This window comes from Dermacentor albipictus, chromosome 2 (assembly GCF_038994185.2).
Source record: "Dermacentor albipictus isolate Rhodes 1998 colony chromosome 2, USDA_Dalb.pri_finalv2, whole genome shotgun sequence".
Classification (NCBI taxonomy): Eukaryota; Metazoa; Arthropoda; class Arachnida; order Ixodida; family Ixodidae; genus Dermacentor; species Dermacentor albipictus.
The window spans coordinates 182,736,861-182,762,517 of NC_091822.1; the positions used below are offsets into that span (position 1 = coordinate 182,736,861).

General features: G+C 46.8%; 1 protein-coding gene across 3 annotated transcripts in view; it reads left to right on the forward strand.

Moving 5' to 3' along the window:
* LOC135920373 (lysosomal acid lipase/cholesteryl ester hydrolase-like) overlaps positions 1–25,657 on the forward strand; it is a 66,139-nt gene that overhangs the window by 34,613 nt on the left and 5,869 nt on the right. Inside the window, exons 1-6 of one of the 3 annotated variants that reach the window (XM_065454638.2) lie at positions 8,784–9,813; positions 15,128–15,341; positions 19,347–19,458; positions 20,183–20,333; positions 22,216–22,308; positions 24,692–24,847. In XM_065454638.2, the coding sequence (XP_065310710.1) occupies positions 9,619–9,813; positions 15,128–15,341; positions 19,347–19,458; positions 20,183–20,333; positions 22,216–22,308; positions 24,692–24,847 (921 nt within the window). In that variant the 5' untranslated portion in view covers positions 8,784–9,618. Of the gene's footprint in view, positions 1–8,783; positions 9,814–15,127; positions 15,342–19,346; positions 19,459–20,182; positions 20,334–22,215; positions 22,309–24,691; positions 24,848–25,657 lie in introns of those variants that run through there. The other 2 variants (XM_065454647.2, XR_011512316.1) reach the window with 2 other exon arrangements.

The window sequence follows — 25,657 nt, forward strand, 5'->3', positions numbered from 1 at the left end:
GAGACAGGACAAGCGCTAACGCCGTCTTAGCGGTTGTCCTGTCGCGACTTGTCCCTCGTCCTTACTGCACTATGTTATTTCATTACGACGAATAACCATCATGCCCAAACCTGTTACCTTCATGGTTTTAAATGTACAAATAAGGTTTATTTTCACTTCCATTAGTGATTACACAGAAATCGCTTCATTTAAACGTGCTCCTGGTCTCTTCATAGGCAGTGGCAAGGGTGGTCTTGAGAACAATGTGGTTTTATGGGTCGTTTGTATCCACGACAGAGGATCGCCAAGGGGACCAACTTTCACATTCCTAACTTAGTTTTGATGCTAGCGTTAACATCTCGTTTAAACATTGATCGGGTCTGGCCTACAAATGCTTCCTGTCGCATGGCGAAGGAATCTCTTACACCGCGTCATTCTGGCACATGAAAAACCTATACATTTAAGGGTGAAAGGCAACACGTGAACAAAAATGACCGGCATGAGCAGCACTGGTTGGTCGCTATTGTGGTCCTTTATATCGCTTCACTTTATTTCCTTAAATACGCTATTCGGCGTATTACACAAGGGGTAGTTAGCCCGTACTACATACGTAAAAGCAGGTGATCACGGTGGAAGATACGTCGGAACAGTTTCCAAAAATGAATGACATGTGACAGCGGTAAAATTTCAGTGAATTAATTAAGTTACAAATAAGATAATAAAACGCCAAGCGACTAATTGATCGAATTTCACGTGCCAAAGCTTCACAGAGGGCTATGAAAGGGTCGCCGCAGCGGAAGGTTCGAGATCATATTTTCTAGCACTTGCGTATTCTCCAACGTGGGCCTAAACTTATAGTAGTACGAACGTTTACTCGCATTCCACTGCCACCGGAACGTTTCCGCAGCGGTTGGGAACCTAACCTGCGAACTTGTTCTCAACAGCAAAACGCCATTGCATTTCCTTATTGTACACAAAGTAAAAGTCCCATTTATAGCGCTTCTGAATGGCTCCGTGCTTCCTTTCTGCCGAGGCGATTCCCTCCTCCGCTTCCCCTCAACCAAGTTTGTACTTGCCCGTGTACACGACACGCGTTCTATACGTCTGTTGCCGCGAAACACGTGGGAAGATACTGTGCGTCTAAACGCTCCAGAATGGCTTCCGCACGGTCCGTCTTCGGAACACGACACGGAAGGTGACAGTTAATCCCAAGAAAAGGACACCTCCCTACTCCCCCAACTACGCCCATCCCCCATCAAAGAAGAAGTATAGCACTAGGTTTCCGTGCGGTTTCCCGTAAAGGCAACGAAAACAAGATTCTTTTCGCACTAGTTCCAGTAAGTGGTACGCGACTTCGGGTAACGGTTCCCGTGGCGAACAATTCTTCTGAAAAGCTCAAAACAATATAAATCACGGGGGCATTTCTTTTGGATCTTAAAGATTACTAAAAGAAGAAGAATAGGACAGAATGTAAAAGAAAAAGGAAGAAAGGCGAAGAACGAAAATCTAGGACCGAATAGTGGTATGCCGAGAAAACGAAGTGAAATTTATGGCTGTGGGCGCGGTGTAAAACTTCTTGAAGTGGAATTATTATTATTATTATTATTATTATTATTATTATTATTTTAATGCGAAGGATTAGATGCTCCATCATGCGAAAATCAGGCGTTGTTGGCGTCGCCACCGAGTGATGGTACCAGAATTGTCCGACGGCGCAAAGAATAAAAAAAGCCGACAGATCCCACGCCTAGTGGAAATCGATGTTGTGCGAATCAGTGTCCGGGGAGCCTACCAAGCTAGCGAAACGGCTATGACGCAGGCGGTTGTTTCATGACCTACATGACACGCATGTCATGACTTATCATTTATGCTCGTCATACATTCTTGTCATACTGTGCCAATTTTGGTACATACCAAGTTAACGAAACGACCATGACAGCACTAGGAGGTAGGCGGCTGTCTCGTGACCTACATGACACGCATGTCTTGACATCCATGTCATGAGCGATCATTTATATTCGTCTTACACTCTTGTCATAATGTACCAATTTCGGTACACAGCAAGACGCAGGCGGCTGTTTCATGATGTTTCATGATCTACATTCATCTCATGGCCCTATGATCTATGTTCGTATGCACTCTTGTCATATTGTCCCAATTATGGTAGGATTGCGCAAGTTGAACAATCGAAGATCAGGTATGCGAAGAAAATGACTTTTCATGGATTACAAAATGTACGTTCACTCGGTATTAGAATTTGGCTGTGCTTTATTCTCAGGTGTGCCACCACACAAGCTTCGGCCACTAGTTTTATTAGAATGAGAGGCGAACGTCTGTGCTTAGGACTTCGAAAATACGTTGCAACTGCCATAATATACCTGGAAGCGAGAATTCCACCCATTATATGCCGAATTCTCCTTCTGACCGTTCAGGCTTTCTTAAGACTATATAAATCACCATTAAGCCGCCCTGAAATAATTTTCTTCTCGATCTAGTGTTATTTTTTTCCGCCATTGGTCCAGGTTTCATACACCACAGGATATAATTGTGCACATTTTACTTGAACCACTTAATGACGTTTCCTCAAACCACGCACAAAACTACTACCTTACGGCATCTTAAACGATATATTACAAGACCATCTAAGCAATCTAGCAAGAAACATTATCATTGCGATAGATGCATCGCACTGAGGGAAAAACTGGCATTGGAATATTTTTCCCTGCGCTCTAAGTTTGCCTGATTTCATGCCTGCTTTTCTGGCTTAGTCTGTGGCAATAATTCTAGCTTGGCGTAAATTAGACCAAACGACTACAACAGCTGATGATACTGCACGTTTTTTTTGTTTTATTTCTTTGAAAATGCATTGCGCGTGACAGCGCAGTAACGCCTTTTCAGTGGGGTTGCCAAACTCGAATGGACGAACACCGGTCGGAGGGGGCGGGATGAATGAGGAAGGAGAGGGAGTGGCTGGCGGCGACCCACGATGTCAGTACCAGGAGCCGCCAGTTTTTTTTTTTTTTTCTCCGACCGACTAGCGATTGACAACAAGGTGTCTGACGAGCACAGCTATCAATACAAATAGAGATAATGGCAAAGGCTATGACCTAGAGCAGAGCTAGAGCCAAGACAAAAAACGAAATCGCCTTTTGTTTGTGACAATGCAACAAAACACACACGCACACAAAAATACGAATGTTCAAACGAGCTGTCAGGCATTAAAGAAAGGAATTCTTTATCGTTATCTGGTACAAAAAGGCAAGCAAAAGTTGGGACATTTGGTCATATCGATTGGGTCAAGTCGAGGCACAGGACATTTACTCAAAAAACAGGAACTTTTCTGCTGAATTTGGAGTGGTCGGCGCGCTAACTTGGAGGTAAATTATTGGAAGTAACTGAAATGACATTCATTCGAAACCGCAGCGTCCAGGTAGCTATCAAAAAGATTTGTTGAATAGCCATGTAATTATTGATTTTACGGTCTGTGGAAAACCGAAACATAAGAATAGTGAAGCCATGTCCTTCACAGAAGTCCAAACAGTAGGAACCCTTTCAAAATGTCCGTCCATAAACGGGCTACAAAATACAGCAGTGTTCCAGTTATGTTTCCTCAAAGCGTCCGTATCAACTAGAACGGAAACACATTTTCGAGCAGACTTTTAAGACGGATTTCTCGAAAGTGGGGCAGATTTAAGGTTTAGGCCAAGCATACATGTCTTCACTACTGCTCAGGTTCAACTTCACAGTTGCAGCACGTGGCCTTAAGAGAATGATTATAAACAACAAGTTGTTTAGTGAATCTAAAATTTAGTGGATAGAATTAGCTACCGGAATATAACGATTTCTCTTGCAATTATTTCTGTCTGTTCAGGTAATCCACCTGAATAGGCCGAACCGTTTACCTTCAATGGTCAGGCGGCGCAGCGATCGGCTCAGCCGTCAGCGCCACCGTGTCAATTGTGCGAAACACCGAGGCGGCCACTGCTACGGAGGCATGCTTTTGCGGCGCTCGTTTGAAACCTGTCGGACACACTAAATTGTGGTTTTAAGGCAACCGAAAGCATCGAGGCCCATTTTCGACCGCCCACGCTTGAGAAAGGACATCAAACTTACGACTACAACCATGTATATCGTGTCAAAGAAGTAAACAGCACGGACATCGCAGAGAGGTGCTTACATTAGATTATTGGGTCTTAGGTGCCGAAACCACGACCTGATTAGGAGGCACGCCGTAGTGGGGGACTTGGGAATAATTTGGACCACCTGGGATTTTTTAACGTGGCCCTAAATCTAAGTACACAGGTGTTTTTCGCATTTCGCCCCTATCGGAATTAGGCCGCCATGGCCGGGATTTAATCCCGCGAACTCGTGCTTAGCAGCCCAACACCATAGCCACTAAGCAACCACCTCAGGTGTCTCAACAAAGCAAGCATGCTTACAACGTCGAACTCAAAGTTAACAAATAATCATTTTATGCCACTTAAGTGAGTAAATACGGCCGTGGACGTTTTTCGACTGTCATTTGTAGTTTCATTACTTGGAGCGTGCCTCTCACCTCGCAAGTGTAGAGGTTTTGGCGAAATTGCATGTAAGTGCTTTTTTCTCCGTTGACAAAGTGCCTCGAGCATATTCTAGTATTGTCGTTCGGGCTCGAATGTGAGAGGGCATTACCGCTGAAGCATAATAGAGAGCAATCAGATGGGACTAAACAAACTGAAGACTGAACAAATATGCCTAACGTGCGTGAGAGAAATGCTGATTTTCGAATACTCGACGTGTGCTGTGGTGTGCTCCAACCTTAGTTCTGTTGTTCTAAGCGCGAGAAAACATGGCACGAATGAGCCCGGTTCCAGCAGTCGCATCCCAGCTGCAGTCAGCAGCAGAAACAAGCACAGTGCGTACAAAGCTCCAGCACAGAGCGCTTACGAAGCTAGATTTGACACGTAACAACCACTGCGCGTTTGTTTTGGCGCAAGACGAGCTAAATAACTAACTAAACTAGTTTGCACCAACGGGAATCAGTTCACGCGCTTTTATGCAGTTGACGGATGTCACAGCTGGTTCTTGTTTTTTTCTTTCATGTTTTTGCATTTACGTCTTAGTTTGATCGTTTACCAGAAATTTTACCGACACGTTTTTACGTTTACCGACATGCCCTTCGCGGTTGCGACAATCCTTAACACAGCAGTATCTGCGCTTGTTCGTTTTGTTCACACTTCTCACAGAGGAGCTGCCAAGAGGCCGCCGTGAATCCATTGGAAAATTGGAAAAGCAGGCTTTCAGACGGGCATGAGCGCACCACTGACAATGGTGAAATGACGGCGAGGGCCTACTCGCGGGTGCTCACTGCCGCTGCTAGGTGGCGCGACATATACAGGCAAACTTCATTGCAGGGCACCCATAGCCCAATATTTTACACAATATGTCCCAAATAGAATGGGGAAACATCGGCTTATACAATGAGGTTACGGTCCTTGCGCATTTTTGGAACGAAGCGCATCTGGGCTACCTGCCGAAGCTTTGCATAGTCACAAGCTCAGGATATTTTGCTAAGTTCAGAGAAAATAAGTTTGTAACCTCACTCGCTTGAGCGTTCTGTATGACAGCTCGGCCTTGTCAAGGTCGAAGGCGAGAGAAAAAAAAATAACACTTAGGTCAAGCGCCGAAGTCAAGCGGCTTACAAAAGCGTGAAGCGCGCTGGCGTGCGTAGCGACGGCACACACCTGCAGTACAGGTAGCGCCTTCTGCCTTCAACTGTCCTCTTGTTCCAAGCTTGCTAGTTGTTCTCTCCGACCACTCCTCTTCTTATAGACTTTTTCCAACAACCAGCCAGAACAAGTTCGTGTCGATCTCTCATATTTATCCCTGAAACCTGTTTCTTTATGCCTCACCTACCGTTTTCGCGTTCCGCGGGACGAGACGATGTACAAAGAGAAACAGAGCGAGGTGCTACAATGTTTTCAGCGTCCCGCGTGCCGTGCAGCCCGCCGCCTTCATTTCATTCGTCCCAGTCTTTTACTTTTCGTTCGGCTTGCAGTTCAGTGCAGCGACGCGACTCTGTTTGCCAGAGAGCCGCCCGACAAAAGCAGGCACGTGGCAGTGAGTCCAGTAGTCGGTAGTCAAGCATAACAAGTAAATCTCGCATTATGCCGCAGGGCCACGCGGTCGGCAAGTCACTCGAGACGGCGAACTAACTCCCATCTCTCACGGTTTAGAAGCACATGCGCTTGTTCAAAGCATAACTCTCCATCTCGTCCTACGGGCAGTGCGCCCCGTCAAGTGATGGATGACGCAAGCAGCCAGTCGGGTGACAAAGTGGCAGGAGAGATTATTCATACCACAGAAAGAAGGCCAGCGGGACACACTGTCGGGCCGGGCGGGGTCAGAAGCCGTGACGGTCCAGCTATAACATGTAAAGCACGTAGTCGTACCCTCCTCTTTACTCGTGCGTCGTCACCCTCGTCTGGCCAACGTCTGGCTCGCATTGCTTTGCTCTCTCTTCTCAAAGTTAGTTACACTCTCCCTTTTTTTCCCTGAACGCTCCAGACAACTATTCGCGGAGTTCCCCATTCACGCAACGGAGAATCCACGCGACAGACGCAGCGGCGGAGCTACCAGAGAGAAAGTGGCTCGACAGCTTTTGTTAACGCGATCTTTTTTTTGCGGTCGTGCTTCTTCAAAGAACGTTGAATCCAGCGTATCGAACAATTTCCGAGCTAACTATACGTGTGGGGGCGAAGGGCGAAGAATTCCTGCGACGATGTGCCTCAATCCGCTTTCCTTCAAGACGCGACGGTGCATGCACCCTGCCCCAGTGGATTAGTCGCGAAACGTTTTGGAAGGGTTCCCCCGCGCGCGGCGCGGCCCGATCTCGAGGGGAAGTGCCCCCCCCCCCCCTCCACTCCCCCGAAAAAAAAGTATATATAAAAAACATGCTCGGACGCGCACTACTGCAAACACTCGTGCCGTGTACCGCGTTGAAGCCCTGCTGTTAACTCGAAGCCTGTTTGGTGCCGACAACGTGCGCGCGTGAGACTGCCACTCCTCTTCAAAGCAGAAAGCGGCCCAGTTAGCTTCGTCCAGACCGGTGATTGCAGGCGCAGTCCCGACCGTTGAGTGGTCCGGACTACACCGTGAGCCACGTAGTTTCCGCCTTTCATTGATAACTAGCAAATTTAACGAAAATGCCCTGCATTACACTTGAGCGACACTTAAAAGCACCGTGTCCCTGACGAAGTCTTTTTGCAGCGCCGCCCCTAACTTGCTAGTGGTGGAAGCCGTGTGTCTGACTTCACGTAGTCGTCCCAGGCGCGGTAACACCGAGTCGATACGAGGCCGACAATTCAGCACGGTGTGTCGCTGAGACCATTTCATCATCCCAGGCCGACAACGACGCAACCGACGAACACTACCTTGTAATGCGACAGGCCTTCATGTCAACAGCACCGATAAAATCAGCGTGCCGACCATCGTTCGACCGAACCCCGCCTGATGGGCCGTCTAACCGACGACGCAATAGCCGAAACGCCATCAATTGTATCTGTAAATAATCATGCTCAAACTGAGTCAAAACATTTAAAATGCACAAGCTTCGACCCTTGCAAGTCATGCACATGGAAGTTTGAACCAATGTTGATCATGCTCAGCGAAGGCTGGTTGGCCTGGAGCCGTCGAGTTCGTGCACGCTACCGGCAGACCTGAACTGAAAAGTGAGCAGCTGTAGGACGAAGGAAACTGCTTTCATAGTTCAGTTCTGACCTTAGCGATCTGAAATCACCTATTGACTTCTCACGGCACGTACGCAATAAGCGGCAAGCGGCGAAACAGCGCTGTGCCAACATCTATACGTCTATACATCTATACGCCGTTCTCGTAGGCTGCTGGTCGCATTCGCTACGTAGATGGGTGGGCCTGTACGTGTTGTCATGCTGACACACTTCTAAATTCCATAGATGCACTGTTTACCTCTGCGTCAAATGCGAAACAAGAGACGGTGCATTCGGTACAGTAACACAAACAACCGCCTCGATCAATTATGTACAAACAGTGTCAGCAATGGCATCCGCGTTTTCGCGACAGAGCAACACGGCAGATAAATGAGCGCTTATGCGAGTACAGTTTTCTCTAGTAATGCTTTATGGCATGCGCACACTGTATGGTGAAGTCAAAGAAAATGTAGAACCAGTAATATATTAAAAGCCCGTAATACATGCATCTGGATCACAGTTGCCGATGTTTATGTGACTCGGCCACTCATGTTGACTTGTCTCAGGGTGGAACAACGCGCCTCATATGCGCAGATATGCAGGTTTTGCTACGTTTTGACATTACTTCATATGAGCGATGCACCTTTCCCCGTATATTTGACGCTAACAACGATCTCTGGCTCTAGATGTCGATGTATACAGGTGCACCGCTTTGGTAAATCCAACGCGGAAGGGTGAGTGCGCTCGTCGACTTGTTGAATACGCGAAATGTCTAAAGAATGTGTAAAAAGAATACAAAAAAGCGAGGTGCAAGTGCAGAAATCAGGTGCAACCAACTCCAAGGCAGCCGCGTCGGCAGGCGGAACTCAGCTTGCCTTTATCGACTGCACTGCAAGCACAACAGCGCACTCAGGCCTGCTCACCCAGCAGTCGGTGAGTGCTACTTGGCTTCCAGGCAACGACATGCTGCCCCGGGGAAGCCATCAATAATTATTCGCGATCGACGAAACGTGCAACCGACGCCCACTGAACGTGGGGGCAGGCGCACAATTCAACCGGCGGATGCCCCGGCACCCTTCCAAAACGTTTCCAGCGGAGGGGGGGTAGAGGGCAGCACAAGAAAACGAAAAAAAAAGCGGATTATGGCTTCGCATTGTCGGGTAGTCGCGGGGAACGGTTGCTCCGGCACGCGCGCTAGCTTGCTCGCAAAACATTGCAACGCTCCGGATTTCGCGGTGTGGGGAGACAGACACCTCACGAGTCTCGTAGGGGGGCGAATGTTTAACGAAGACCTCATAGCAACCGATTTCGCGCAGTCTTGCTGCACGCCGCTCGGTGACGACAGATAACGAGAGCTCCGTGAAGAACACTCCCCGGTCGAGAAAACAAGAGGGAAGCAAGCTTCCAAGCCGGAACCGTCCTCTGACGACACTGCTGTTGACGTTCGGTGCACATGGGATGAGAGAGAGCGAGCATTGCACTCTGGCTGCTACCGAAAGCCTCAGCGCCGGAGTCAGGTTTTTCGCGCATGTCAGCGCTCGTATCTAATCTTTCCTCGCAACATCCTCCCAGGCTCGCGTGGCGGCTTAGCGTCGCTTTCACTTGTTCCCGCCCCCACTGTCGTAACAGGCAGCATTCAGCGTTTATCTTATGTTTGTTCTTTAAAATCTCTGTTGCGAAGGGGCAAAACAGTCACGTGATGTTTCGTAAACAGAAGATGTTACCGGCCTTGAACCAGCCGTGCGGGGAGAGACGCCGTGCAACACATCATCGTTGACGGGTGGCGCTTCCTCCTCGTTGTAGAGTGGGCATTTATCCAACATGGAAAGGGCGCTCGCTTGCTAGATTTCCTAGTGGTGCCTCAATACTTGTCTGCCTCGATTGGAAAGAGGTATATCTGGGAGAAAAGTCGCAACGAATTCAGCGACCGTGCATGCTTCGTCGAAGGACGGCAGCTCGAGGTCGGACTCAATCGACAATGCCGTCGCCGTCGAAGGCGGGTGGCGTGATGGGCTTCGTCGGCACCAAGCACGTGCTGGCCGCGCTGTTTGCCTGCTTCGCGACCCACGTGTGGATTCAGGGGTCGTCGGCCGTCGACAACGTAGACCCGGACATCTCCAGAAATGTGGTAAGTTCACATCAGCTGTACTGTCGCGCATGGCTCTAAAAAACACCCGGTGTTCCTTGCGTTTCGTGTCGCGTTCTTTCGTTTCCGACATGACTTGTACCTTTTATAGAAACGCCGAAGTTAAATTGTGCCGCAGTGTAGTGACCGCTGTCTGGTACATAGATGGTGGATAGGCATGAGTAAAATTTGTGTAGTGATTGGAAATCACAATCCACACGCGCTTTAGCACTGAATAACGACAAGACCTTAGCTGCTGAATTTTGATGGGCGTGGTTTGGGGGAGACGGCTACCCTGGAGGATGCAATCTTTCACTGGAAGAGAGAGAGAGAGAGATGAAGAGGGTAAGGTAGGGAGGTTAACCAAGGACATGCCCGGTTGGCTACTCTAGACTTGGGGAGAGGGAAAGGAGAATAACAGATAAAGAGAAAAGAACAATAATAGAGTCAGTCATTCACAGAGTCAGTCCTAGAGAATAGGCATTGGTAAATGTGAAGCCCAACCAAATCCGACACAAGCTCACTGGAAGTATGCTGGCAACAGTGAGAAATGAGTGCTATAGCGATTATGCGCCGGCATTGGTTGGAGGCAGACGACAGGGGCGGTCGTAGCTGTGCGACAGTGTTATTTTTGTTTATCAAGCCGATGTTCCTGCGATTTACGTTTCGAGAAGTGCTAATTTCTACAATAATAGGTATGCGCTTGCGTTATTTTATGTCCGACAGCTTTAGTTAAGTTCTCTAAAGCGAAACGGCGCTTTTACGCGCGATACGCAGTTCAGCGTATTGCTGTAGCCACGCGTGTGCTTTTGATTTCGGAAGCATGTTGTCTCTCGAAGACCTGAGCGAGATGGAACAAAAGATTTTAGCTCGCATGTGTCCTCAAAATTTCGCGCGTGTGTAACAGCAGTCATGCGCCGCCATGCATTGAGGGAGGCGCGAGCGCCGCTCGATAATCGGGGACCTTTATTACTTGGTAATACGGCAGAGAATAAAGCGCAACAGCCTACTTAATGACAGCCGACTTACGCGTAGTAATCTCGTACTAGAACCCAGGTACCACGGCGTCACCTCCAGTTCGCGCCCATTTCTGGTTTTTAAGGCTTTCTTTGCTTATTTAAAATTAATTCCCAACTAAATCGCGAACAGAGTGCTGGATTCGATCTATTTATTTATTTATTTACAATACCCCTAAAGGCCCTCGAAGGAGGGTATTATATAGGGGGGCTACAAGAAACAACACTAGTGTACATTCAGGTACAGCATACATAAAAAGAAAAACATTTACAAGAAATTTTTGCTACAAATCATGGTCATTTGATTTCCGTCAACGTCTCACAACTCCATGCTGGCCAGTTGTCAGTCCCTTTGAAGCAACGCGACGTTACGTAACCTTATGATAACGACCGGCCACAGCGATCGATTGTGGGCCTGATGGGCAGCCGCACGTGTTCGCATCCGCATCCTTTCCTTCTTTTCCAACGCCCTTACCCCTGCGTAGCATCAATAAACGTTGCTGCGTAGGGTAGCAAACCGGACGCGCGTCGTGTTGACCTCCCTACCTTTCCTCTCTCTCCATACCTCCTCTTTTGCCTGAGGAGCCGAAAGAATCGGCACATCTGCCATGATTCTAGGGGCATATCCAGAAAGTAATACCTTTTATTTTATTTTAATGTCAGCCAGTGCTTATCACTCTCCTGAAGCGTTCATGTGTCACGTCCATTCGTATGAGGCATTCTGACGCACGAACGGCATCGTTGATCCAGACTTTATTTTGTAAATCTCGTTTTTCAACGTGTGCCCATTAGGAGAGGAGCAAGCGAAGAAGGAAAGAGTCAGCAAAGCCTTTCGCCAGACAAGTTTCTGCACAAGCAGATTCACTCGACCAAAAATTTAAATGAGTGAATGCGGACGGAAGGCGACGATTGTTGTGAGCAAACTTGTATCCACAAACAAGATGCTGGCAGCGGCAACGGGTAGGCGTTATCGCGTGTGAGACGTGTTTTTTTTTTTTCTTTGTGCTTCCGCCAGGCCACTTTAACCTATCGAGTATGTCGCAAGTGGAGGCATGGCGTGAGCCAAGTCGAGCTTGTTTTGCGTGCGTAGGCGCGTTGTTGTCCGGCTCGTATGTATATGATATCGTATAGGGGTAGAACTTGTGTTGGCGTGCGACCTTCCGCAGAGATGTCGCTTCTTGAACGATCGCTAACAATCGGGAAGCTTCACTGGCAAGTAGATGAAATGCTCGCAGCTTAACTAATAATCTAACCAGCTCTGTGCAGCAAGTGCGGTTGCTTGGCGTAATGCTAAAGTAAAGCAAATTATATTCCTGGCAAGAAAACTTTGACGATGACCGGATGGAATAAAGGCAGGGCAAGCGCTATTTAATCACATGTTTTGCAGCACTAGTTGGTTTATGTTGGCAAGAATGTACCAAATAAGTGGTAACGTAACACGCATCGTTATATTACTTTGTATATTGTATTGTATATTTTATTGTATTTGTATTGTATTGCTACGGCACAATATGTGCGATCACGAAAGGCCAGCAGTGTGAAGACGACGACGACGGTTAGAAGCTTGCGCGGGCTGTCGCCTCTTGGCCAAGCGCAGCGTATTTTCCTTGTAAATATATTTGTACATAGCTTCTCGTCTGCGTCTTCCTACGTAACAGTATATTGGAGACACTGTGTAACAGCTTGCAAAATTAAATGCTTTTTTTTTTCCCTCTCGTTGGTAGTGCTGTATGTCTTGTTCCCCATGTCTTGTTGTTAACCTTCAAGTTTCCATCCATCATCGAAAGACCGTGATTCTGTATTCGGAGACATTATTAGAGGCAGCTCTTGAGTTGTAAGTGTGCTTCGAATGCACTCCTCCCTAGTGCCATACTGCGAACCTGTCTCAGGGTCACGATCCCGTGAAAGCTTGGACTCAATAAATGCGCCCGTCCGTTGCTTCCAGAGGCTAGGGTTGAGAAGTTTCCTGTGTTAGAACGAGAGGTGAGAAATTGAACGGGGGGAGAGGATAGGAGAGGGCTATATGGCGGTGAAGGTGTTCCTTCACTCGAATTACTCAAACCTCGGACCACAGCGAAAATGCGTCGTGCACAAATTAAAATTTAAAATTTCATTCAGCGGGCTATTTTCAAGCTTACGCGCGGTTTTCTCCTCATGTCCCATTGAAGTAGAACTCAATCTCAAAGACAAAAGAAAAAAGGAATGATGAAGGGGTCTGAGGAAAGAAAACAACTGTGGGGTGATATACAGGAAACGCGTAATTGGGAGATCTGCGACTCTAATGGTCCACCGGTTATCTAACCTGCGTATTGTATGACCTGCCCAGCTCCATTTCTTTCTCTTTATGTCAATTAGAAGATCGGCTGTCCCCGTTCACTCTCGAAGGGAAGTGCAGTCGAGGGCGGCAGAATACTAGATGGGGGTGAAATTTAGAAATACGAAGGCGCAAGTTGGAATCGGTTGGCGCAGGACAGCGGTAATCGGAGATCGCAGGGAGAGGCCTTCGTCTTGCAGTGGACATAAAATAGGCTGATAATGATGATGAATTGGGAGATCAAGCAGGTAATCAAGTAGCAAGATAAAGTTACATGTAAAGCAGAATAAATCTAGCATATAGAAGGTGGAGCCCGAACTTAGGGAACCATAATAGTTCTGTGCAGACTCCATTGAAGGCAAAAGAAGGCACGCAACGTGGCTTCAAGCTCGAAACACAGCTTCATCCATCTGCTGAGAACACTAGACAAAATCACGTTATCTGCACGGAGCTTGTTCTTATGCTTTATCACTTTTAGAGAAAAACTAACTTACGCACTGACACTGGGAGTAAAAAGAAACTCAAGCAAATGTATTCGGGTATATTAAAACCCAGATGGGTATGAACTCGATTTCAAAAGAACCTCCAGCGTTTATGAATTTTTCAGCTACTGTCTGCGGTGTACTTCTAGCGGCGGTGCTTAGGTAACGTACGCACTGTGGTCTGTTGGAAAACAAGCTATACAAGAATTTGCACAGCTAGAATGACGTTATGACACTTACAAAGAACGTGACAACAAGAATAACGAAAGCGACGATGAGCTGCCTCCGCGAGAAGGGGACAAAACATCCAGAGGCTCCTCACGCAGCCTTCATTTTCCTCGGCACGCTTTCAATTTTTTTTTGGTTTCTGTAAAGAGAGCGCCACGCCGTCCGCTTGTCTGTTTCCGTCTTCCGCCTTGCGTACGCAATTGTCGGGAGGAAGCGGCTGCGCAAGTATTACTCTTCCTGCGTTACACCCGCAGAAACGTGCAGCATTATCGCGACACTTTTGCGAAGCCAAGCGAGGGTGAAAATTCTGTTGGCAGCATTCCACACACAGCGGGAAAAAATGTCTTGCTTGGATGCACGTCCTACACCGAACGGAGAGCTCGTCATATGCAGCGGCTGAAACTTTAAATATTCATACGGAATTATACCTTTGATCGCTTAGAGCTCCTCTCGGCCCTTTCTATATGTTCAAGTTCCCTCGCGTGAGGTCACATTGGAAGAACTCCGAAAAAAAATTTTTTTTACTGGTCTATTTTCACGCTGCTGTGATGTTCCTAGCCTGGTAAAGGTCGGTCTTAGATGGAAAGCCGATTGCAAGAACTCTGTACGACTTACTTTGATTTTTTTTTCTTTCTTCTTGTCGCTCAAAAAGCTCTATGGAAGGTCAGCAGAATGTGGAAAAGGGAGAGCTACAGAGAAAGGCTGGCTTTCCTGCTCCACTGCTATATCTATGCTGTGGCTTGTTAGTTCGCGCGCTCAAAATGTTACGTACTTTGGAGTGTGCGCTCCTGCGAAAGATGTGTACATACCAAAGGTTCCACGAAAAGTCGACATTCTCCGTGCCTACCGCGCACACTCTAAAAGGAAAAATGTGCCCCGTGATGCTCGCATTGCCAACAGTTTGAGCAGTGTAACTCAATTCCAACCTTCATGCCTGCGCTGCGAAATTCGCTTTCTTCGCGACACTCTTGGTCCATATACTCTCGCTCCTAGGTGTATTTTTCGCGACAACAACGTTCAGTGTCATACTATGGCAATTTTAGCTCGGAGGAACCGCTGCTTTCTTCAGGAATGCTACGGAAGCTCGAAATGATCGTGCAAGTACCGGAATACGGCGTTTAATACCGGAGTCGATACCCGCATGAGTGACGGTGATCGATGTTGTGAGGCAAACTTGTATTATTTGAATGTGCAGCGTTTTTCATAATACAGTCTGTACAGTAGGGACAACTGGTATATAGAACAGTCTTAAACACGGGACCGCGTCGCGTGGCCAGTCGCAGATCATCGCCGACAAGGGCTACCCGGTGGAGGAGTACGAAGTGGAGACAAGCGACGGCTTCGTGCTCTCGGTGCAGCGGGTGCCGTGGGGCAGGAAGCGTCGCTCCGACAAGCTTCCCCGAGGCGGAGCCAAGAAGGTCGTCTTCCTGCTCCACTACCTGCTGGGCTCGTCTGCTGACTGGGTCATCAACTACCCGGAGCAGAGCCTGCGTAGGTACTCGCTATGCGCCGGTTGTTACAGATGCACAGACTTTCATACAGAAATGTGAGGCTGAATTCTCAAAGCTTCTTTATTTTTTTTTTGTACGACCGTTTTGGGATAGGACGGTAGCCTACGACATTTTGTCTGACTTGACTTCCTAAGGACCGTTTCAGCGCACGAAGCACTGGAAATGCAGCCCCTGAAATGTCTAATTACCAGCTTTTTCCAAACTCACCGGTTATCTCGTGCTGAACACGTGGAAGCAGCATGATTGCGTCTTGATTTATTGACTGAGCCTTTAACTAAGCCTTGTGAAGACTTTGTTGGCAGCTGAGCGCTTAACTACTGCTATCTCAATCCAATCCAATGGTATTTATGAAAACAATTCTGTAAGTATGAAATACAAGTGCATATGCCAGCCCTTGCAGCTTTCTAAAGCTTCCAAGCACTATGGATTCGACAGGAGTCCCTACGTATATCAAGGCCTTTGGTCAGAGGTAATGCCCGTGATGTCATGCATACACACAAGACATTTTATCATACGAAAGATACACGTGGCGGCCTTTGAACTCCTGACAAAGGCGACGTATGCACTTTCCCGATAAGGGCGTTTGACGCAAAAGCGGATGAGGGCTAAGCAGGGTGAAACGGACACAAACGCCGACGCTTCCTCGTCGACGACCGATTGTGCGCTGTATCGTTCATGTCGTAGATGATCAGCTCGTCTAATGCTTTTGGGGCTAAGAGTAAAGAAAAGAAGCAAAAAATTTATTTTCTCTCTGGTCGTATTGAAATAGCGACAACGGGACGCGGGACACCGCCATTACAGTATATGCTCCTTATGAGCACGTCCTTGTCAATGCATACTACAAGTGTGATCACGTGCCTTCCGAAACGGGGTCTTGCACCAACGACCACTGTCGCATGACTGAGAAACGGGATTCAAGTAAATCGACTAAAACGGCAACACTATACCAAAGCACGCCGAAAGCTCTCTGAAGCTCCGATGTCAGCATGAACGATATGTCACAACCTGAGAGAGAGGGAAAGAGAGAGAGATAACAAAGCCTGAAGAGATGAGAAAGGGTGATAGGTAGGCCGGAGGTGCGTGTCTCTGGCCTGCTATCACAGCGGGGTCAAGTGGAAGGGGTCGACAAACAGAGGGTATGAATGCGGATGAGCAATGGTGATACAATAATGCAATGAGCTCACCTCCTGCTGTTCGATGACGCATGTGTACTCTCTCCCTGATGAGTGCAGCCCGTATCATCACAGTGGCGGTGGGTGTAATGCCCTGAAAGATTTAGGATGCTTTTGTTTTGAGGAGAAGCTATACGGCCGGCATTCGCTTCACCCGGGCTGCACAAACAAGCTAATATACTAAATTGGAACCTTTCCCTGTAGTTACGAGAACGTGGCTCTCAGACACTTTTGTGTAATGTTGTGTATTTCGCACATGCTCGACTTATCCCCCTACTCCCTCCTCCCTTTGCAAGGTAGCCAATCGTAACTACCTGTGGTTAACCTCCCTGGCTTTCTTTGCATCCTTTCTATGACGTAACAGTTCTGCGGAAACATTCTGTGTAAAATGGGTGCTATACATTCATTTCCAGAAAGAAAGTTCTGAAGATTTCCGCCTGCAAATATTCGGCGGTGGACAAACTCGCACATTAAAGCGAGTGAGCGGTTTCTCACCACTTCGTCTAAGATGGCGTCGCGCGTGCTCAGAAAACGAGGAAGCGTTGCTCCGCAACTCGCGTGCCCGTGTGGCTATACCTCGCGTCGGCCTCGTGCTCGGCCAATGCGAACGCCGTGACCGTGTGCGACTCCCGGGCCATAGAATTTCTGATGCGACCTCCATTACCGCCCACACAAATGCCTGGTAGCTGCGTGCCGCGGATTCGTGCGCGGCGACGGGAATCGTGATAGCCGGGGCCACGAGGCGCTTCGCTGCGCATCGCTAGAACGGTGCAGCATTGCGAAGGCTGGAGATGGCGTCGCCTAATCGCGTGACGCGTTCGCAAGGCCATTCCTTGGCGAAGACGCATGGTTTGTTATGCCGGCTGCCACTATGTATCGCGATTAACCTGTGCAAAAGTGCCAGCCAATCTAAAGCCCCTCGTAGCTTTTGTTCTCGCACGGATTTATGGACTATCCATCTTGCCACGCGTTGTAGCCTACAGTACTGTTTCTTAGTTATCTTCTGTAGTACTGTGAACTCTCATTCTTAACATGCGTTTACATTGAGGAGTTGTGTAAGGATCTTCCACTCTCCGCCTTAATGAATATCTACAGTTAATACAAGTTTTGATACTTCTTTATGGGCTCTTACGTTTCTGAGAAGTTGGGTTGGTCGCGAAGGACGCTATAGTTGAGGGTTCCGTATTATTTTGGACTCCCTGGAGTTTATTGATGTGCTCACAAACTTAAAAACATGAGTGCTTTGACACTTTGCCACCATCGGCCGAATTTAGCACGGAATCTTACCTAAAACTTCGTGCTCAACAGCACAATGTTAACCATGTACTTACTGAGCTAATCGCGACGGGTCTAACTCATTTTCTACCCTGCCCCCATTTTAGACGTTTAGGGTACCTGAAGCTGCAACAGTAGCTTCTATTACGGCCTCCCCGGTTTTCTATAGATGAAAAACACCAACCACAATAAAACAAAGAGTGAGCGAGGAATCAATCAATCAATCAATCAATCAATCAATCAATCAATCAATCAATCAATCAATCAATCAATGTAGGAACGGCTAGCTTAGGCCACTCGATTCTCGACTAGTTGACACCAACTCTAGTTCACACAGTACTGCACTGTATTATTTAGAAATAGCTCAAACGAAACTCGTTTATGCATTCACGACCGGCAACTTTTCGTGAGCGTATCAGGCAGAGATTCGAGCTTGGGGCGAACACGGCAGTAAGCGTGTGACTGATGTGGTCAATGGCAGGCGGAATAATAATAATAACAATAATAAAAAAAAAGCCATGGAGCCTTTGATAATGTCATGCCGCAAGCGAAAGTGAGTGGACATGAGAAATGACTACCTGCTAGAGGCACTAGCTTCAAGCCTGAAGCTGTAAGGCCTAGAGGAACAGCGATACAGAGAGAGAGAGATAGAGAGAGACCTACACCCGACTAATGCGCAACTCACATATTTATTGCACAGACCGCCCGGACAGCGCTTGCGGCATACTTATATGGGTCCACACAAGCCTACCTAATTGCACTTCTACGCACTTCTTCTAAATGTACTTCTATGCGCACTGAAGGCGTGAAGGTATACTACGTGGCTGTCCACGGTTACGTGAAGGAGCTCGTTAGTACTAAAGCCTTCCTATAGCGGCTTGAATTTGGCGCGAACGTGTGCAGCATAATATTCCATCAAAGGATGTCTTCCTTCCGGGACAACATCGCCGCTTTTCCACGTTAATGGCAGCAAATAGTGAGGATAAATGAGCTAGAATTCTGATTAGTTGTTTTAAGTAACTGCTGAATAGTCATTAACAATTAAATGCCGACGTCAAGCAATGAGAAATTCTTTATTCTAACGTTTCGCAAGTATAGCCTTTATGTACGTAATTAGTCATTTACTTACATATCCTCGATCGCAAGGCATTCTGTGGTCAATTGTGGTGAACACAAATCAGTAGATTACTAATATAGGCAGTAGAAAACAGTACAATGAAACAATCACGCGTATTAACGCGTATGAAATGTATGTATGTGTAATAAATAAATAAATAAATAAATAAATAAATAAATAAATAAATAAATAAATAAATAAGGAAAGGCGGCCGCCTGTCAGAGGCACACAATCTGAAAGTGAAGAACATATACTTATTCGAGCGAAATTATAAAAAAAAATTAAACTAAACATGGAACTTGAGGTGCTTTCCGCAGTGTAAACACAATATTGTATCATGCTGTTCCTTTTAATGTTGCATCTGCTTTGTTTTGCAACATATGCATTACCGTGCCCTATCGTATTGCTTTTCTTTTGTCAGCTTATCTACTAGCTGATTCGGGATACGATGTCTGGCTTGGAAACGTCCGAGGCAACACTTATTCCCGCCACCTACGCTACAGGAAATACGAAAAGGAGTTTTGGGACTTTTGGTGAGTTGTCAACCGAACTCGTCTCTTGACGAGTCATTGGTGTGTCAATTGGATGCGAGTGTGCGTGAAGGAGGCAGCAGAATTAACTTTGCGAAAGAGTACAAGAGAGCAGGGAATTTATTCACTGGTGCATTTCCCCAGGAATTGTCATTCGAATGGTTGAATGATATGCCAAAAGCAACATCCAGATCTGTGGAACACGCTGGTTTAGCGTTTGTGCCCCAACATACGCGTTCAAGAGTATATGTCGACGGTGCAAACATCACATACTCGTACGTGCGTCGTTCGTGTGTGTAGCAGTTCGTAGATTTGCTCGCGCGTTTTCAGAATGTTAATGACTGTCATGTGTTCTCCTTGATGTTAGTTTTATCTCGTTGTAAAGATTTGATCACGTAGTAGCTACAAAAAAAAAGAGGGCAGAACGTCAAGTCAAGCCTTGTCCAATTTCGCAGATGAAGAAACGATCATAATGGAGATTTCGCATAACCCATATTTGGCTGATACGTGCGGTAAGATGCGCTTAAATTTCTCAAAGAATATGGCGTTATAGTACTTGGCCTAACTGCAGAATACTACACGCAGTCTCGCCGCTTTATGTCCCCCACTGCAATGCAATAAATAAATAAATAATAATAACAATAAAAAAAAACATCTCCTGTATACTGTTTTTCAACTAGCACGAGATGCCTGATACTCGCAATGTTCTTTCATCTTTCGAGGGAAGCTTCGACGAGATGATTGCGTACGACCTTCCGGCCATGCTGGACTTCGTGCTGAACGAGACTGGCCAGCAGAAGCTCTTCTACGTGGGACACTCCCAGGGCTGCCTTATACTATTTGGCCTGCTGGCCGAAAGACCGGAATACAACGATAAGGTAGGTGAAGGGCAATCGCGCTGGAGCCTTTGTTTGCTTTTCCACTCATGACGGTCGACGAGCCCTCCTTGTGCATAATTTGCCGACTAATACGTATTATTTGGTTTCAAAACAGATACACAGATATAGAGAATAAAAAAAAAGCGGGGAATGAGCACTCTGGCAGCGGCTACTACTGGCTGGCACAACGCCAGCCTACTCTTGAAGAAGGGGGGTATTGAAATGGAAATTGAATTAAGGAAGAAGGGGAAGAAAGAAAAAGACGAAAACAGGGTGAAAGATCAAGAAGGCTGTATTGTTTACCAAGTAACGTTTCAGAACCACATTACATACGACTTAATTCTTCGCTATAGCAGAGCGGGGCTATTCATTGCATGTCTTATGCACGCACCTCGCTTAGCAAAACCATGCACAAGGAGGATTTCAAGACAGCGTAACTTGGCAATTCCAAGTATATTTCGGTGTAACAGAATTATTTACCAATGCGAGTGCTAACTGTACGCTTGTACACGAAGCAGCCGTGCGGAACCACTTTACCCTGTGAAACCGTATGATCGCTGTTCTGTTTCATGGTATGAGCGCTGGGATATACTTTTAGTAGGTTGCGTTGCACTTTGCCTGAAGCAAAGCGCGTCGAACGAATGAACCAACAAGAGTTGGTTGCTTGTAACTGCTGCTCTTAGTAACATGTAACTTATACGCATCGTTTGTGATGCCATTCTAGCGTTTGCTCTCGGCCTTTTTTCAGCAGCAAATTAGGGGGCTGGCAGTGGGCGTCTTCAAGTGGTAGCATACGCTTGATACTCAACGCTGAAAACAGGTTAAAACACGGAAACAGAATTGAAGATGGCACAAGTGCTAGCTGTCAGCTGCCAACAAGCGCTAGTTGTCGCCTTCTAGTTCGTGAAAGTTTCTTTCTGTGCTTTCAGTATGAGTGAGTCAGAGGTAAGAATGAGGTTAGGGATGCTAACCAGCCAAAAGTACGGTTGGCTACCTCATGCTGGGTGAAAGAAAAAGGGAAATAGCCTAAAAGGGAGAGAGAAAGGAATGGGGTGAACATGGGCACGGGAACGGAAAGCACTATATACGCAGTGACTAGAAGACTGTCGTTCTCAACAAGCACAAATGTGTCTTCACTGCCCTCTGAGCCGTTAATCGATGGAGACGGTGCTCCAGTATGAAACTCGACCAAGTAGCCCAAGTAGCCCAACCTTTCTGTGTTTGGCGTAGTTGAAGCCGCACATTGTCATGGCGTGTTGGGTAGAATTCCGCTGATTATGCCATATTTCGGGCGTAGAAGGAGACTGCGTCACATTTTTGGCTATATGTTGGGCCAGCTCACCACGAAATGAAGACGCTTCTTCGTTAGTAGTTGACAGGTATGCCTTTTTGACAAAGATAATGAATTGTAGTGGTTTACGCTCTGACGTGACAGATCGGCTGTGAAGGACAACGTAGTGGGATTTGTGCGTGCACAAAAACCCTCATTACATTGTTTTTTATTTCACAGACACTGATGACGCATCACATCCGGTGAAAAATCAGTCGCTGTAGTTAAACTTTGTGGCAATATCCGTAAGAAGTTCCTTTCAAGACTGTCACGACACTTTTAATATTTACAAAAATAATTCTTACACTAAATCTTTAAAAGTCGGTGCTAGCCTGTCGTGATGTGCGCGAAGTCGATCGACCAATGGCCAGCAGCTCTCACGAAAAAATTCCGTGAGTTCGGTCCCCGATTCGTAAATGTTTTCCTGTTTTAATTAGCATGTTAGACAGTGCGAGCGATACGCCCATGCGAGTGTGCTCTTTGCTTATATGGTGCTGGCAAACAATGCTCAGAACTACCTGGCAAGTAAAATGACTCGCCTTCCTGCTGCAGATCGAGCTGTTCACTGCTATGGCGCCGGTGACCACAGTGACGTACATGAGGTCCCCCATACGCTACCTGGCACCATTTGTGGAGGACGCAGGGGTATGTAAGTGCCTGCCCAGCAGACCTCTGGTGGTCCTTGTCTTTTGCGCAGGTTTTTCTCGAAGTGACGAGTGTGATGAATGCAGTGGAGTACGCCAACTTTATTTTATTCAATAACTTGAACGGTGCTACGTAATTCGAGCCACTGCGCGGGCGTGGGTAAACTGCATTATATTTAGGGGCCAGGTTTCATGTACTTTGCCACTTTAGAGTAAGACATAGGTGGCTGTATGAAATAATATTACGAGCGACCCTTGGAGACGGAGTTGGGGCTGATTCTACTTTGCTCGTTATCTTTGCCTTTAACTTGACTTCAATATCTACACATCTATAGTAGTCATCGACACTTTTTCTCCTGTAACACCCTGTTCTCAGGCATGCTGATCCTGCTTCGAATGGTAGTGCAGTGCCCTTTGAATTAGCGTGAAACTTTATCTCTTTGGACATGAATCAGTAACGCAGTGGACCGATTCGCATTACAGAACACTGGGTGTTTGCATGCTACACAAGAGTGATCTGCTAACTTGCCTACTCGGTACCAGCACACGAAGTTACTAGCCGCACAAAAGTACCCTTTTCCTGACTAAGAAGCCAGATAGATACCTGAATTTCACGTACGCCAAACCCGTGTGAAGTTGCTAAAGAAGACCTTGTTTCAAAAAGGAAGAATTGCGGATCCCACGCGCTGTGGAAATCGGTTTAAGCAAAGCGTTCGTAGTTTTTTTTTTTTTGCGAAAAATGCTGTTCCAGTTTGGCGAGCATTTGCGAGTACAGAGCACACGACCGAGTTTTACGCGTTTTCATCAAGAAACACCTCGTTAAACATAAACTCGGAGCGCTCAATAATAAACACGTCACCCATGGCCAAAACGGATTGAGTACGATGGAGTGACCACGATGTATGACGACGACGCAATGAAAATGACGTCACGACGATGATAGAATGACGACAACGGCACGATTACACTGAAATCGTTACGACAGACGACGATAGAACGAGTACGTACTCGTTCTATATCGTCATCATCGCCATCGCCATCATCGTCAAACGTTCGCCATCATCGCCATCATCGTCAAGCGTTCGCCATCATCGCCATCATCGTCAAGCGTTCGTACGAACGCTTGACAACGATGGCGTGAAGCCGACGGCATGACGACAGGATGACGAAGCTGGAATGGCGATTACGCAGTGACGACCACGGTATCACGATGATGGAAGGACCATGACGTCATGACGAGGATGAAATGAAGACACGGAGATGGCAACGCAGTGACAACAGAGTGAAGACTGCGGAAGGATGACGAAGACATGACAACGAAGGAATGATCGCAACGTCATGAAGGCTCGATGAAATAGCGATGGATGACGACGACGGTGCCTTGGCGTGGGAACACGCGTCCTCGCTTACGTCTGTCACCTGTTGCGTTCCGGGCTGCTTCGTTTTGTACGATATCTTTTTATTGAAATGAAAATAAAAGGAAGAGACGTAGTCGCCTTATAATGGTGACGGCTACTCCTTTCCTCATAGCGGAAACAACAATATAAAAATAAATATGTAAGAAACGAGAAGAAATCACGTCCATAGGGTCAAAACTCCACAGTACGCACAATATGCGGTGCCGGTTTACACTATGTGAGGTAGCATCTAATTGCGCAAGACAGGAGCCAGAACCCCCAAAATATGGAGAAAGGGGCAAAGGAAGCTAAGGTTTAAAAGATGCCGCCACAGACGTATATAGGAAGTTACTCCATCTATTGAAATATCCAAAGTACCACTTGGATGATTTGTTTTCTACCATCTGTGTTACCGGCACATATTGAAGCAAGTGCTTTGAGGCGGCTATGAGTTACTTGTTCAACAGGACCCTGTCTTGCGATGTACAAATATTCTTCATACGTGGAACACGCATTCGCCAAATTAACGAATAACCAGATCATGTATTGATTTACGATACACATAAATTTAAATTCTAACAGAATACAACCGACCAGAACGCCTGTTACCTGTATATAAATCCATTCAGGGCAGACATCCCATCACCCTGTAGCCTTTTTCTATGCCTGACGTAGACTCACGTGCGCCTTTTAGAGCCCGAATTAGGCTACTGCTACAAATGCACGCGAAGCGTTTGAATTCATTTTGAGTGTACGTATACTGGATGGCCGTCGAGGCATTATTATGCGTCTTTGATACTCATAATTGATTGGTGAGCAGAACATCTTATGTCTGTAGGGAGATTCGCAGAATTGTTTAACCGAAGGGACGGCTTTTGTAGAAACTCAAACACGGTCAGACTGGCATTGTTTGTTGTATTTTTCCTCAGTATCATTTAAACAAAAAGGAGAGACGTCAATATGTCGCCCCTGCGTGGATTCTTACAGGCCGTGTTCGCCATGTTCGGCGAGTACGACTTTCTTCCGAGCAGCCCGTTGATGAGACTCGTTGCCGGAACCCTGTGTCTGTTCAAGGAGTCGCGCAGCCTTTGCGAGAACACCATCTTTTTTATTTGCGGACCGGAAGGGCCGCAACTCAACAAGGTGAGTTCGCTTCGATGAGTGACAGACCTAACGAGCTTTTCGGAAACCGACAAGGTGGAGGAACACCGATGAAAGGGAAACGGCACATCTGTTTTTGTAGTAGCAATTTATACTTGGTGACCAAAGCAATGCGTTCACGAAGTGTTTCTGGCTGCTGCAATTGCTTCCGGTGCATGTAGCAACGAAAAACGTGGCTTTCGAGATCGCTTTCTGTAACCCAGAGGAATGCGTAGTTTTGGCGTGGATTTGGGCACCATCTGAGGCAAAGGAATTAATACAGCTCACTGGCAAAAGACTGCTTCTCAGTTGAAGAGAGAAAGGATGCATAGAGGGCAGGGACGCTAACCAGAAGTAGCTCTGACTGGTTAGCCTGCATAGAAGGAAGAAGTGGGTGGATAAAAAAAAATAATACGCCGGAAAGGTGATGGTGCCGTGTTCGATACCCAGACCAGGATGAGTTTTATTTAAGCTGCGAAGCTTCCGACGAGTCAATGGAAATTTCCTTTTGTAAATCCGTGTCATGTTAAGGTGGATGTGCCAGTCTTATTCTTATCTTTAATGGTGGTTACTATGTTATTCGTATTTTTCTTGATATTTCATTAGCTTGTCCTTGGTTTCTTCATAAGTGTGTAATCCTTACCCGTGAGTACTAGGTTCTCGAAGAATTATTTTACGGAGCACGGGTGGCAAATTGTACGTGGAAAGGGCACTGATTTATTTAATAAAACTTGAACTGTTGGCGAGTTTTATACTGCCAGCTTTCTCCAACGGTAACTCGTTTATTCATTGTGCCAGAAAGATGAGTTTCGG